Source organism: Sparus aurata, chromosome 8 (assembly GCF_900880675.1).
Source record: "Sparus aurata chromosome 8, fSpaAur1.1, whole genome shotgun sequence".
NCBI lineage: Eukaryota > Metazoa > Chordata > Actinopteri > Spariformes > Sparidae > Sparus > Sparus aurata.
Genome location: NC_044194.1, coordinates 12,083,817 through 12,098,922, shown reverse-complemented (window position 1 = coordinate 12,098,922; position 15,106 = coordinate 12,083,817). Strand labels below are relative to the sequence as shown.

The 15,106-nt window shown below is 41.0% G+C and overlaps 2 protein-coding genes across 2 annotated transcripts; both read right to left on the bottom strand.

Annotated features, from left to right (window-relative positions):
* Nucleotides 1-288: 288 nt before the first annotated feature.
* Nucleotides 289-5,494, bottom strand: LOC115587108 (annexin A2). Its single transcript, XM_030426740.1, has 13 exons — nt 5,379-5,494; nt 4,686-4,743; nt 4,483-4,576; nt 2,892-2,986; nt 2,656-2,769; nt 2,395-2,485; nt 2,079-2,158; nt 1,930-1,989; nt 1,493-1,586; nt 1,300-1,395; nt 1,069-1,127; nt 673-795; nt 289-572 (listed from the first exon to the last, which is right to left on the bottom strand). Exons 2-13 carry the CDS (start codon nt 4,731-4,733, stop codon nt 513-515), a joined length of 1,014 nt encoding a protein of 337 aa, XP_030282600.1. The 5' UTR covers nt 4,734-4,743; nt 5,379-5,494; the 3' UTR covers nt 289-512.
* A 288-nt stretch (nt 5,495-5,782) lies between these two features.
* On the bottom strand, nt 5,783-14,827 carry ice2 (interactor of little elongator complex ELL subunit 2). The gene is made up of 15 exons (XM_030426738.1): nt 14,665-14,827; nt 13,023-13,124; nt 12,535-12,892; nt 12,329-12,448; nt 12,105-12,239; nt 11,795-11,911; nt 11,316-11,475; nt 10,722-10,903; nt 9,820-10,624; nt 9,545-9,717; nt 9,312-9,441; nt 7,960-8,044; nt 7,668-7,718; nt 6,859-7,102; nt 5,783-6,238 (listed from the first exon to the last, which is right to left on the bottom strand). Exons 1-15 carry the CDS (start codon nt 14,805-14,807, stop codon nt 6,074-6,076), a joined length of 2,970 nt encoding a protein of 989 aa, XP_030282598.1. The 5' UTR covers nt 14,808-14,827; the 3' UTR covers nt 5,783-6,073.
* Between the last annotated feature and the right edge of the window lie 279 nt (nt 14,828-15,106).

Sequence of the window (15,106 nt, the reverse complement as noted above, 5' to 3'; positions counted from 1 at the left end):
TTTTTTCCACTCACTTTACTGCTTCCGATATATATTTTTTTAAAAAGGTGATCATCAAATGTAAAAATCTAATTTGAGATCAAATATTTCATCATATTCAAACATGTAAGATTTCTGCATTTCTTCAGCAGGTATCAGACATCATGAGGCCCTGAGACACTGAGCAGCTGGGGGCTTCCTATAGTTGCTTTTTATGTTGCTATAGCGCCCTCTAATGGCCGGTTGGGTGAATATCAAGTAAGAACAAACTGGGTGAGGTTCAGGGAATGTAAGAAAGAGAACTCCAACTCTTAACAGATGAACTTTATTGCTGTTTGTTCGGTATAACAAAAGTAAGCGGTCATACTGATTCGTCATGAATAAAAAAAAGATAAATGCTTCTTCTTGAACGCTGCATTCAAATGTTTGTGCAAAAGAAAAAGTCGGATGAGCTTTTAACGCAGAATTTGTTCCAAGTGCGGTTTCCATAACACCTTTCCAGTGAGGCCCTTTGGACGCTGACGACTGATTTTTTACTCCTCTGGTCCACACAGGCTGAGCAGCACCTTTTGGTAGTCTCCCTTGGTGTGTTCCTACAGAGACAGAGCAGGTTTAGAGGGCCCCGCATGACAGAACAAGCCTTACTGTAAATCAGTAACAGGCCAGGGGGCTAAGACTGTGTGAGCCACTTACCAGGATAGTCTTCTGCAGAGACTGTCCAAAGCAGCTCTTATATTCTGAGCAGATCTTCTTCAGGTCCACCTCGCAGCGTGACACAATAATCCTGGTCACCATCTTCTCCTTGGCTCCTTTACTCTGAGCAGACAAGCACAAAGTCAGCACTTACTCAAGTTGCACACGATCTAAACTTAACTCCAGCAGCAGCTGATGCAACACTGCTGTAAGATAACTTCTGCCAACTTTGGATTCTGTGTTCCCGCAGCAAAAAATTGCACTTTCACAAGCAGATGTACGCCTTTCTTCTTCTAAAAAAAACCAAAAAAAAAACAACAACAACAAAAAAAACAGTCTGGCCCTCAAAATAGCCACTTTTGAACATGAAGAAAGAGAGCAGCACTGTGTAACTACCTTCATGGCTTCATTCAGTCTTTTGGCAAAGTACAGCTGTTTGTTTTCGAAACACTGAACTGGAACAGAAAGGAAAACAGAATATCCACAGTAAAACATTTTGTATTTGACAGATTAATTTCTTCCAGAATTTTGGAAGTGAACATAAAATATATATAATGTATATAATATTATATATAAGTAACTATTTGCATTATTAATACATTTTCTGATGAAACATTAACGACGTACCGAGCACCAGAAAGGACTTCTGCAGGTCTCCTTTAACTTCCTTCACAATGCTCTCCTGCATGTCGTAGGGGCTGTAACTCTTGTACCTCTGAAACACTAGCGAGCAGAGGCAAAAATGATTAACTGACTGTTGATGGGTTGCAAATTATGAAGGCGTATTAAAAGTGAACGCACAACAGGGTCTCTGCCTTACCTCTTTGCAGGTGGGGTACACTTCTCTCAGACATGATAGAGATCCAGGTCGGCACATCAGTTCCTCTAATTTTTACCCCGGCGTCATAGAGAGCCTGAGTTGAATCAACAAAATATTACATTTGATTACATTTGCATGTTTTTCGGTGAAGTATGACATTGACATTAATTAGACATGATGATAATTGAACTTGTGAAGTAGATCAATTCTTAATATTTAGACAGATTCTGTATCAAATGCCAAACAACTGAAAGAGGTGTGGCACAACAATGAAACACAAACGATTACGATGGCAAATGTTAGGTAAGTCTTTTCATTATCGAGAACATTAAAGACGTTCTTTTAAACCTCAGAAATGTTTCACTTTATGTGAAAATATTAACTTTTAAACAGATGAACTTAATCTCCCCCAGACTAAGAGAACACTGGAAACTTACTCTGGCATCTTCATCAATCTTTTCATAGTCTACAACAGCAGAGGGTTCTGCTCTCTTGGTCTGCACAGAAATAAGACAAGATCCAGTTCAGTTTTGACCGTGTATGTATTGTTATATAAATCATAAAGGCAGGCAGTAACAAGACTCACCTGCACCAGAGCCAGGAGCAGCTTAGCAAAGTTCCCAGAGGTGTCACCGGCCACGTCTTTGTCCAGGTCCTTCTTGAACACTGTGGGAAATATTTCCAGTTTAATCTCTTAGCTGTCTCTGCATAAACTAAGCAATCACATAGTTGATCAAATGTCCGATTCAAAAACATTTAAGACGGGTCTCTGAACGAGCCTAGATTGTACATTAGCCTAACATGTGTGTGGCAAGCAGGCAGCACAACAACCTTATAGGTGAGGCATTATGTTCTATGATGTGTTTTCAGCCCTTAATGTGAACAGGCTGTTTTGGACTCACACTCTTTGTAGACCTTCTTGATCTCCGTCAGCTCATCCTTGCTGCGTGAGCACAAAATCTCAATCAGCGTTTCTTCATCTGTTCCCAAACCCTGGAAAAGACACAAGCCTTCATTACTTTTTTTTTGTACACAAGACACTTTCAGATACACACACTTTCCATTTAGATTTGGATGCAGCAAAAAGCAACTCTGTCTTTTGACCAGTAGAGGGTAGTGTAAGCCTTCAATATAATCCAGCGACACAGTCGGCGCAGTTTTACCTTGATGCTTCCTCTGATCTCTGAGGCGTCGTACTGGGTCGTGCTCTTCATCAGACCGAGGATCACTGATTCCAGAGAGCCAGACAGCGCTGCCTTCAGGGCTGTGATCATGTCCTAAAAACACAGCCACGGTAACAGTGTTACCTGAATGTACTTAATGTGTCTCTTACTGTCACAGCAACCGTATAATCACAGCTGTGATTAAGTGTGGATTTTCTGTAAAGGGCCTACTGTACCTTCTTTGCCCTTCTCTCATAAGCAAAAGCAATTTCTCTCCGTTGTGCGTACGTCCGCTTTGTTATGACGTCGATGATGGTCTGTTCATCCACTCCTAATGTGAGAAAGACAGGGGACACGTAAATGTTACACACATCAGGTGAGACTGAACGGATGAAACTCAATCACAAAGTATATTTACAGAAATGTATGTCTAGTCTTTTTTATAATTAAATTAAACAATTATGCATATCATCAGTGGTGGAAAATAACCCAGTGCATTTACTAAAGTATTACAGTTGAAAGACACACTTTTTGAATATTTCAATTGCATGCTGCTGAAGGCTTTTCCCCCACTTCACTTCAGAGGGAAATATTGTAGTTTTACTCTTCTTCATTTATCTAATAACTGTCTTGACTAGTTGCTTTGCAGATTCAGATTATAAGAAGCCATATTGGAGTAAAGGTAAATATATTTAAAGTATCTGATATGAAATGTACTTAGACAATAGCATGAGAAAAAGTCATTCATGTACATTACATACACATACATTTACATGTATGTAAAATGAATACTATGGATTGACCGATTATCAGGTCTGTTATTCAGCTTTTTTCTGATAATGTGATACTATGTGATATGCAATGTATGTAATGTATGTATGTAAAAGTAACTAGCAACTCAAGTTGTCAAAGAAATGACAATGTTGGAGTAAAAAAGTTCAATATTTGCCTCCAAAATGTAGAGGCCTCCCCCTTGCATAAGTAGAAAGTACCTAAAAAATTGTACTTGAGTAAATGTATTTAGTTACATTCCATCACTGACTAACACGTGTAGTTCTGTGTTTTGATACATAAGAATAGACCAGACTTATAAAATGCTGTTATGGGGACTGAGTAGTCAAGCTACCAGCTTGAAAGGCCCTTCTGAGAAAAGCATATTAACATAGTAAACAACTTTTGTTTTTAATAACAATAAGCAGTAATTATGAGGTTATTGAGGGAAATACCTGGTCAATGGCCAAGAAGTTTCAGATTATAGTCACACTGACTAATAAAGATGCTGATGATCAAATGTGTTTCCTGATGTTACGTGTTCACAAGTTCAAGACTTTGTTGAGCCAGTCAATAAGTAGATGAGATTCAACTTCAACAGAAGCACTGTGGGCTAACATTTTAAATTGTGAGGGCCTACACATGCCATTCAGCAGGCTTGAAGTCATTAAAACATATAAGTTAGCTTTAATTAGTATGAAAGCATGAATAAAAGAGTGTCTGCTAGCAGAGTTTTCTTGCTTCGACACATGACACGGTCACAAGGTACTTTCTCCCTCATAACCTCATTTGTAAAGAGACATCGCTCCACACATTCTTCATTATTACAAAATGGTGGTCTGCTGAAGGGTAGTGTGACTGTTGCCAGTAGCCGGAGCAGAGCTCTGCCAGCACCAAGGCACAGACTTGGAGGAGTTCCCAGCATGGTCAAAAACAGTTTAAGCCAGGACGCTGACTCACAAATACCAGCTACTCATCTGTAGAGGGGAGTTTCAGTTCCAAGCACTGATTTTTTTTTCTTTTTTTGGAGCAAACATGTTCAGCACTGTATCTTGCCTTTGGTTTTGATAGCAGTCTCTATTCTGGCTGCATCTCTGTCGGGGTCAAAGTCCAAAGCAGCTACCACAGTCGGGTATTTGGGCTCACAGCTCTGAGGAATCAAAGGAAGAGTCAGAGTGAGATGAAAAAAAAAAAAAGATAAACAGTATGGAGTGTATCTTTTGCACGTAATGTATGAAATAAAACAAATATGACATTACCCCAATGTTGAGAGACAGCTGCCCGAGAAACTCTGACACCATAGCCATTTTGACCGTCCTGGAAAAGGTGAGAAAATGGTCAACACTACACAATGTTGCATCTCATTGTAATCCCATCGCTGAGTTCTCTGAGCTGAACCAAGCGAGGGGTCATGTTTGTCGTGTCTGAAGATAAAAATCCCTTCAGCCACCTGAGGAGACGCCTTCTAACAGAGGCGCTTCATTCATTTAAGCTATTGCTTTTGGTACAAATCAAATCACTGCAAGAGAACATCCTTATCAATAGCTGTTCCTTTCTTTTCACTGGTTTGTAAATATACAGATTCATAGTTTCTAGTTAATTGATTAGATACTAATGACAGTCCACTAACTCTGTACATTAGTTGTTCAGTCTGGCATACATCCTTAAAAGCAACCCCCAGAGAGACACACCCTGGAAAAAGCTACTGTGCTCCAGTCTGGTGTGATAACTGAGAACATTCACATGCACACAAGAAAACAGGTTAGAGCACATGCTGGAGATCAGGATTTCTTCTTACTCCTTCTTACTTAAAACAGAAGTCAAGTTAAGAAAAACAACAAAACACAAACTGAATGGGAATATTATGGAAATCCTTTGTCATGACTACATTAAATCTTTTAACAGTGCAAAAGTTTCAGTTTCATTAAAATGTTCAATGACACTGAACTTACCCAAGTTGGCGAAGTTGAGATGAAGCAGAACACTTAACCAGGCGATGTTAAAGTCAAATGGGTGTGGAGGTTTTTAACTTTTTCTGACATAGAGAAAAGGATTTCCCTCTTTCACCTCCCCTGACTCACGTTCCCTCCCCCTTTCCATGCACTCATAACTCCACCCAACACCATGAGAAGCCACTGGGAGCTCCAGCAAAAGGGTGGCTCAGAATTTAAAGCTGTTACAAGTTTTCCCACACAGATATAATTTAAAGTCACTGAAGCAACATACCTTATCTGATGTCTCATCACCTTCAGGAAATGAGACATCTGCTGAAGGTGTATTGCTTCAGTTTCTACTTCACAAAGACAATAAACAGTGACAAAGATGTGCATTACAAACAGTAATCATACTCCCATACGGATATTTAGACAAGGTTTAATATTGATTTGTTTACACAGAAATATACAAAAATGTCTGTGGAAAAAAATAAAACCATAAACGTATAGATTCTATACTGTAAAAGTGCTTCAACATAAACATTCATATTTAAGGTTACAATATGTTTCCATTGTGGATCATAGACTTTATCAGTGCTTTACTTTCCTTCACTTTCCTTAGCAGAACTGATCCAGCTCCTCTTCTGACTCATCTAACCTAATCATAAGAAATAATATGAAAGACATTATATCAAATCCTTTGTCGTTGGATTTCAAATGGACTTCTGAATCAGCTTCTTGATATACTTGTTACGCTTGGCTGCACGGTTATTTTTCTTCTTCTTCTTCTTCTTCTTGCCTCCTGCGTTGTTGTTGTTGTTCTTCTTCTGTGGCCCTGCTCTTTGGTTTTTGGACTGAGGTGACCCATCTGTTGCTGTCTGATTGGAGAAACAGAAGGTAAAAAGGTTGCATCTTTTAATCACTTGGCCTAAATTCAACAAGCATTGTAAATTACACTTTCAAACAATGAGCTTTACTTGTAACTCACTAACATGAGTGGCAGATGTTTTTAGTGAGGGCTGTTTTTCTTTGTGGTTTCACAAGTTAGATGTGTTAACGTCTTCGCTCTGTGGAATTTCAGACAGGCATCCAATGAATGTCTCAGGGTCCACACCAGTAGAGACTGCTGAGCTGCTGTTGATACTGCCATGCTCTCTATTGTCCCTGTTGTTAGTTTTGGGCTTGTGCAGGCAAATTACACAGCAGTGTGCTGGTTCAGCCTGTCTGATAAGAAAATGGCCATGGGCTTTGCACTTACCACAATAAAACGGAAGACTGCATTTTTTCATTTATCTTGGTTCTTAGAGATCCCTTTGTGTGTCCGTCTCAAAAAGGGTGTGGACTTCCGAGGCACTGACCAATAAACACTTACCAATTGTTCCAATTTTTTTCCCCTCATTGCCACCATTTGTCCAGCCATGACCCCGATTGTCTTATTTGTCTATTTTGTCACAGTGCCATCTATCAGCACATGGGGATATAAATCAAGTGCACGCACCTTTACGAAGGGTTTCAGTGGGAAGGTGCAGGGGACACGTCCGTGTTTCTGGTGGAAGGGCAGGACCACATCTGGATCAACAGGTATCCAGGGCACGAGGCCCGAAGCTGGGGGCCGTGGGACGGAGCTGTGGACCTGCTGCAGGTCGTAAGCCCCCCGACTCCCTTTCCCATTAGCTGCTTTTAATAGAGTCACAAATGGTTCCGCTGCCTTGTGCGTAATCAGGTAATGTCCTTCCTCTAACCTACAAAACCAAATGAAGTCATCAAGGGTGTGTTAAAGTCAAAAACTGACACAAACAAGCAATGTTGCAGAATTTTGAGTTTCCTGTCAAGTGACTGAAACACTGGTGTAGGTGAACAGGGTCTTAAGAAAGCAGAAGTTGACACATCTATTGTGTGTCGCTGAGTAATCGATTGCTTAACCCTCCAACACAAACATGAAGGCAGCCTGACGTCTAATTTTTTTGCCTCAGGCTCCCAGACCCGAATGTACAATCATTCCATCATCCTCAACAGAGCGTGAGCAGATGTGCACAGACAACTCACCTGTAGATGTTGTCTGACAAAACAATAGAGTTTAAACTCTTTTTTAAACCACACTGGTAGGAATTTTTATAGTTTTTATACATAAAACATCAAAGAAATGTTACATTCAATCTAAACATGTAGCTGTACAGCTCAGAAAGCACAGCTCTCTCTCAAAATATTCTCACAAGAATGCAAAATGAGGGTATCAGATCGTGCTGAGAGCTCAAATCTAATAATCTACAAACAACATGAAGACAACGAAAGTCCCCAACAGTTTACCCAGTCAGCTTCTTCAGTAGGTGGTGCAGTATATTCAGTGACTTGGACGGCCTGTGGATGGAAAAGAGACATCACCAAGTTACAGCTTGTCTGCTTTGCTAGATTTCTAGAATTTCAACACTACTTCTGATGACAAAGCCAGAGGCAATGGAAGCAACCACTGATGAAAAGGCTCGGATTATTGACAAACTGACTGAAATCTCTAGATGACAATCTCTTAAATAACGTAATCACACAGCGGCGATTAGGTTAATCCCAATCATCGGCACACATCTGTTGGAACGACACTCACTTGAACCCACAGGAGATGTTCTGTCTCCAGTCGTCAGGCAGCTTTCTCAGCAGAGCTACTTTTGATGTGTGCGCATTGATGTGAGCTGCGGAGACAGAAAGGGAGGGCGAGAGATGCACCGGGAAAAGAACAAGAGCTAATGAGCGTGCACATCAAGAGCTTCACTTCATCATCAATGCCATTCCTAGTGCTTACAAAGTAATTAGTCTGTGATGATTTGCCAGCGTTGTTACAAGCTTGAGTGGGTGGTAAGAAATGCTTGTTGGTCCTGTCTCCTTTTTCCTGCCTCCCACTCCAGCTTGTAATGCCTGCATATTTCAATGGAGCCTTCCTTCAATTATGGACTGCTTTAGGGCCTGTAACCATAGCTATAAATACACAGTTGAGGCAATGCCACAAGATAAACCACATGATGAACTATGAACCAATGAACAAAGAAGGAAGTCTTTTGTCAGTTGTTCCTATTGCATAATGCCATTATATTAAAGATAAATCATATTGTTTTGGATAAAGTTTGAACGCCATCATTGTGATCCCACTGGTTATTCCTTTTCCTATACTACTGTTAGCAACCAACGACACAAAGACTACAAAATCTTACACTTTTAAAACCGAAACATGCTCCTTGAAGAAATCTAGACTCCATGATACACGACACAGGGTTCCCTCCACTTTTGGCAAAGCTAATTATAGCAGTGACACTGATCATAAAGACACCGGTATACAGGCTTGTTGCACTGACAGTAACATTGATGACGTCAACTATGCTAAGAGACTGGAAAGGGGTATAATTTACGGGCTATTTTTGCTAAAGATCTACATAAGACGGTAAAGAATTATGCTCAGTAGATAATGACGCACATTACCAGCCGACAATTCAAAGAACCTAGTACAAAAGGGGGTGTGGGTCTGGAGAGACTTGAGCTACAGGTAAGCAGCACATGCGAGTCAACAAATATGCATTAGGGGAGTTTAACCAAAGTTCAAAACAACATTTAGCTGAGCTCGGCACACTGCATTCCCTGTAATTCCCCACAATCATGCGTGGCTGTAGTTATGGCAACAAAATAAACTCAATCACCACACAGTCACAGCAGGATGGTGAGTCATCTACAGACTATTCCATTGGTTTGTGGGAGGATCTGCCATGTGGACTCGACTAATCCCCATGTGGGAAGGAGAGGAAAGAAATCTCTTTTTTTAACCAGATAAATATTATGATGACTTTTCTCTTTGCAATTATGTTGAAAAATTAAAGACTAAAGGGAAAGTCCACTTTACTATAGGACTGAGAGCAATTTGGCTTTTGATTTTCATTTTATCTAGAAAGGTGAAAGTGCTTGAAGCTTTACCTGTGTATGATACAGTGCTGGAGTGGAGCAATGTCTCAGTCCACAGCTGGCAAGCCTCGCTGCTGCTTAGACACTCAACACCATAACTCAGTTGGTACTCCAGTTTGGGTAAGACGTGCACTGGCACAAACTATTGGGGCAGAAAACAAAGGACAGAAATAGGACTGTTGCGTGTACTAATTCTAAGGGATGCACAGTATGGCATGGTATATCTTTAGACAAAAGGTGTATACCTGGTTTTGGCTGCTGCTGGCTACCTTTCTGCTGTGGGTCAGTGACACAGAGCTGCGCACCATGAGCAGCAAATCTTGCAGACTATAGAGCTTGTAGAGCAGGTTGCCTTCCTCCGGAGCCTCGTAATCTTGTTCATCTTCTGTACCAGCCTGCAGATCTTGTGACAGTATTTCTGCATGAGGGAACAATAACATTCTTAATTCTAATACTAAATAGTAATTCAGCAAATTCACACGTCTTAAAACCAAAGAAGTAAAATTAATTTGACGCGAACTTTTGTGCTCTGGAGTAGAAATCTTGGCCACTGCTGCAGATTCGAGAGGAGCAGCACAGGTCTTCCCATCCTGGTTGTGGTTTCTCTCCAAGTATGAGGACACACAGGGCTTAACCAGAGAAATTGAGTGGGATTGAACCGAGGGTCCCGTACACTGGGTGGATGAGGTGCTCTCCTCGGACATGGTTGAGGATTTGGCTGTGTCACTGGCAGGATTGAACATTGCTGTCTGCATGCGCAGGATCTCACTCAGCTGGTCTCCAGACACCTTTGCTTTTTTGCTTTGTCGCTTCATCCTGGCAACATTTTGAGGGGACGATGACTCTGAAGTTACAGGCACAGATTCAACAGGGGGAATTGGGGAGTTTGCAGAGCACGGTCTGGTATTAGGTCTTATAGGTGTTACAGCTGGAGACAAAGAGTCATCAATGACCAGCTTCTCGTCATCGGAGTCTCCTGTAACAGCAATGTCTCCTTCACTTTCCTGAGCAGAGTCCTGTCTCCTGTGTTCAGTTTTTTGAACAGTGGTCTCACTCTGAACTGGCTGTGTTGTCTCCTCTGTCATGGGCTCATCCAAATCTGCCACTGAGGTGGCTGTCTCTCCTTGCAAACAGCTTTTAGTGTTTCTTAAACATGGGGAACTTGTTTTTTTACTGTCAACACATTCATCCTGCTTCTCCTGGAGCTTCTGCATCTTGGGGGGTTTAATGGCCGCTGTCTCGCCAAATGTCTCGAGGTCAGTGAGGTCCACCTCAAAGTCGAGACTGGTGTCTTCAAAAGAAACAACATTTCTTTGAGAGCTCTCCTGATTAAGAAACAGAAAACAAAGAATCATTGCATTGATGAAACCGCATCATGTACATTATACCACATACAGGACATCTATTTGTGCGTCGTCATACCGGTAAGATTCGCTTCTCATTCGCAGGAAGCTCTGTCATTACATGGAACACATTTTTACTTCCATTCTTCTTGATGGAAAGCTTCAAACTCTCCTCGTGGTAGATGTGGCTCCTCTCTCTCACTGTCATCTCAGTCTTCAGCAGCGGTGAATCAATATAAACAGTCTTCTTCTGACCACTGCCTGCAAGTAAAAAACAATAAAAGGAAATGTGAAACAGTGCCATCATGTGGCCATTCAATGTCAGTAACTGTCTTAGATGCTACATGCTGTATTTCAGAGAATCGGATGACTATCTTGCAAAATCTGTACATGTACTGCCAATGAAACCTATTTTATAGTGAATGTAACAATTGTATGACACATATACAGATCCAAATATTCCAAAATTCAATGCATTATTTAAAAAGAAGCAACATAAAAGAGACAACATTCAATTCAAAAAACACCAGTCAAGAGGAAATGTAGCATTGATGTAGCCAAGAATCTTGCTCGGGTCATGATCCCTTAGAAAATCTTTGGTAAAAAAAATAAATAAAAAAGGTGGGTATCATTTCTGCCGCAACAGCCTGAGCTGCTAAATGACGCTGCTAACCTTTTCCTGGCCTTGCTTTGACCCAGACAGGCACTTCCCATTGCTCTGCAAAGTCAGGGCCGTGGTTGTTCAGCAGCCTGAACAAAGCATCTCGAGTCAGACACACGTGAGGCTCATAACGAGCGCACAGCTTCTCTGCATTTCCGTCACTGCTGATTGTCTGGAGAGAAAAAAAAAAACGAGACTACGTTATGCTACAGAACATCTGCTGTATCAAAAAATGAAACAGAGGTAACTAAACAACTTTCTAAAATTAACTGGACTTTGACAGAACTGCGTGTGACCTGGCATCTTTCAGAAGCACAATTAGCACTGGTTTTGCTGAGCAAGACATGAACACCCTCTGGTGTCTTTTGTGAAAACTGCAAGAGCTGAAAAGGAGTTACAATAGACCCGCGGTCATGAATCCCATTCTAGCAGTAAAACCTCTTTGTGACTTACTTTATTGGAGTAATTAAAAAAGCGAGACAATTGCTTACAGCGTGCATGTCCTTAGCTTTTTTAGCTGGAGGATTCTCTGATGAAACACTCTGATAATCCGATGCAAGCTGTGCGTCAGCAGGCACTATCTTGTGGTCTGTAATATCCACATTGCCCTGGAGAAATAAAGGGTACAAATATGGAAACAAAGGAAGTGAATCAAACCCAAAAGGCTGATTCTGCAATACAACAGCACAAGTTGAAAGGTTGAATAGAAAAGTGGACAGTGGCGTTTCTGAACAACTTCAGTACATGAGGGGATAATCCTACACATATGGGAATACAACAGCTCCTTAAAAAGCACATTACCATGATTAGAAGCTGTTTCTCAAAGGTCAGCGCCAGCCCTGCGTTGAATGTTCCCCCTGTCAAACTAGTCATCTCATGGATCTGGTAGAGCTGCGGAAGAGTCTGAATGCACCCCAAACAGCTCCTAATGAAATCCTAAAAAAATAAATCAGGGCCGTGTTTTAAGACTTTGAACATACTTCTCGCAGTGCCGATGACAGGTGCAATCCCTGTAGCATCAGTACCTCTGAATATTGCATAGCTCCCTGTGATATGAAGTTGTAGTCGTCAGCGCACATTCTGGCCACATCTTGCAGGTACCTCGTGAACTGCATCACTTCACCGTCTACTCGGGCCTTTAAACTCTGAAATACAAGAGTGGATTATTTGAAGAAGCGATGGAACAAGGAGAAGCAGGATTTAAATATCATGAAGGGGTGAATGTTTGTACCTGTGAGGGATGGTTTCTGTTTTTACTCATCAAAATGTCAAGATACATCTTCTGCTCTTTGCTGGACAGGGTCGACAAACAGGGGTAGGGCAGTCTGGGTTCAGGATAGGCAGCATCCGCCTCATTCTCATCCTGCTTTAGCTTTAACCCTGATTTTCTGGCACCCTTACATTCTTCTGAGCCTTCTGCAGGATTGTCTGTGCACAGATCCTCACTATCACAGCTGTCCCACTGGGACCCTTTGCTGCTGATGCAACTGTTGTCTTTAAACTCTCTAGCTTCTGCTGTGGAGGGAGAGCAGGAGGCTTTTGCAGCCCCAACATCACGCCCCTGTTTTATTTTGGCATTCTCTGCAGGACTTCGGGAATAAGAAAAGAATGGGGCGAATATAACATGTCAGATAAACACTCGCCAGTTAGCCTTTGAAAAACACAGTAAAGATGCACCTCATCTGATGTTTTACTTAAATCATTTAGTTATTTAAATACCTTTGTAGAAAGGCCCACAGTTCTCTGATATTTGGTGCAAGGGAATATTTGTCGTAGAGATCTCTGGTAAAGAAAGGACCATCAGGGACTGGAGGGTCCTCCCTTAAATCAAAAGGAGAAAATATAGGACATTAGAGGGTCTGTGTTGTACCCAGACATCCATAACTGTTTCTGCACTGTCCTGCTTTTGTTTTAGGATTGGTTAAAACATCTTTTGAAATGCAATGTTGAACATTTTTAAAAAGGAAGCCGATGTAGGGTAGTTCACAATAAGCGATATATGGAGTTGCATTTTCCAAAACACACCAACACTGACCTAAAATGTGCATAAAAGTACTGGGTTTGACATGAATCATGAGCAACTCAATTTCAAACTGTGTCTATAGAGATTAAATTAACCATTCCTTATTTTATATACATTTTAGCTACTACAACACTGACAAGGTTCCACATGACATAATATCAGCCAAAAAAAATGATGCCATCCAGTAGTAAAGGATTTCAAAGTGTGATATAATAGTGTATTACATTATATTACCACATACATTGGCGCATTGCTTTCCCTGTCACGGCTCATACATCAGGTATTAATGCTTTTCACTTCACCAACCAAACACACAGTCAGCAAATGGCATAATGGCAAGAAGAAAATAAAATGAATAAAATAACACTTTATACTTCATGAGCAAAAACTGCTGTGAAGGCAGAGACATTTTTTCAATATTTTTTTATTTTCCGGTCTATATTAAACATTTGCTAGCCTGAAATGCTTTTTAAAAAAAAAAAATAATAATTGTGCCATGTGATCACTTTAAATCATTCAGTGGTCAATTATCCAGCTGACACAAGTCTAATATGCCATGCTTGTTGGTTCAATCATTTGTTTTTATTTCAAACAGCATCAATTTATCTACATGAAATACTGAATGATGACAAAACATTTAACACTACACAATATTTGTGCTTTTTCACTGCCAATTGTGTTATTTTTGGTACAAAATATATGTGAGTATTTTCTCTGTTATTGATCTCTTGATCATACATGTTGACACTGTTGTAAACAAAGCTTACACACAACATTGTGAACACCACCACTTCCCGTCTAAACCTTCAAAATAAAAGCCAACGGTACCGTAGCGTTGTTTAGTCTGAATTAATTGTTTTCAACACTAACAGCCACGTTATTGCTCAACTAGTCCGTCTTGTCCAGTCCGATCGGTTACATGTATGTCAATAGATAACGCCAAACCTTTTGTTCGATCAAAGGAAGTACTGTGTTTAGCTAGCGTGCTAAGCTAACTTCCTGCCTTATTGAAATAGCTTGACGATCAGCTAATGCTAGACTGAGGCATGTTTTACACACAACAGTGGAAGCCCACAACAAACAGCCGCACAAACCCAGACACACATTGGTGGTATCTGTCCGGTTAAGCGCACCTTTACCATACAAATAACGCTCGCCAGTGTTTAGTTAGCGTGGCTAGGTTAGCCTATCTGTCACAATACAACTCTCGGGCGTGCAACGCTAACTAGCTTGTTTTGCTAACACTAGCCAGCCCAAAGTTAACGAATAAGTTGAATTGCATCGATTGGCACAACATCTGACGTTACCACACAACATTGCAGTGGATTTATTGCTCACCAAACCAGCTCCATTGTGGTCAGCACCAAGCGGTCAACAGGAATGACAGAATCTCCTGTGGCTGTAAATAAGTGAGTTAGCATTAGCCAGCTAACAAACGTTTGACAGGCGACATTCTTCGTCTGTTGAAATGATGTTGACATTAAAGGCCCTTGTGTACATTGCTGCCCCCCACTGGACATTAACTAGATCTGTCTATTTACTGCATCGATGAGTACAGATCCATGAATCGAGATCATATTTCAATATGAGTTATAATGATCCCAAACGTTGTCCTTACTTGCTTTGGCAGGGTTTGTAAAATCAGATGTGGCTTCCAGCTGCAGTGCAGACGGTTCTGGATCTCCTGCATTTTCCATATTATGATGCTCGTACCCTCATCTTGGCTCAGGCATGGATCCTGGGGTATGTGCTGGATGTGTTTTGGTGTGTTACATATTTT

What these genes read in the sequence shown, in the direction of transcription:
- LOC115587108 (XM_030426740.1), bottom strand. Translation starts at nt 4,733, where the DNA reads ATGGCTATGGTGTCAGAGTTTCTCGGGCAGCTGTCTCTCAACATTGGG. An exon ending in CAAGAAGGTCTACAAAGAGT is followed by an intron (nt 2,159 to 2,394) that starts GTGAGTCCAAAA and finishes TATTTCCCACAG; the next exon opens with TGTTCAAGAAGGACCTGGAC. An exon ending in GAAGTCCTTTCTGGTGCTCG is followed by an intron (nt 1,128 to 1,299) that starts GTACGTCGTTAA and finishes TTTCTGTTCCAG; the next exon opens with TTCAGTGTTTCGAAAACAAA.
- ice2 (XM_030426738.1), bottom strand. Translation starts at nt 14,807, where the DNA reads ATGTCAACATCATTTCAACAGACGAAGAATGTCGCCTGTCAAACGTTT. An exon ending in CCAGCAGCAGCCAAAACCAG is followed by an intron (nt 9,442 to 9,544) that starts GTATACACCTTT and finishes CTGCCCCAATAG; the next exon opens with TTTGTGCCAGTGCACGTCTT. An exon ending in AACATCTCCTGTGGGTTCAA is followed by an intron (nt 7,719 to 7,959) that starts GTGAGTGTCGTT and finishes TTCCATCCACAG; the next exon opens with GCCGTCCAAGTCACTGAATA.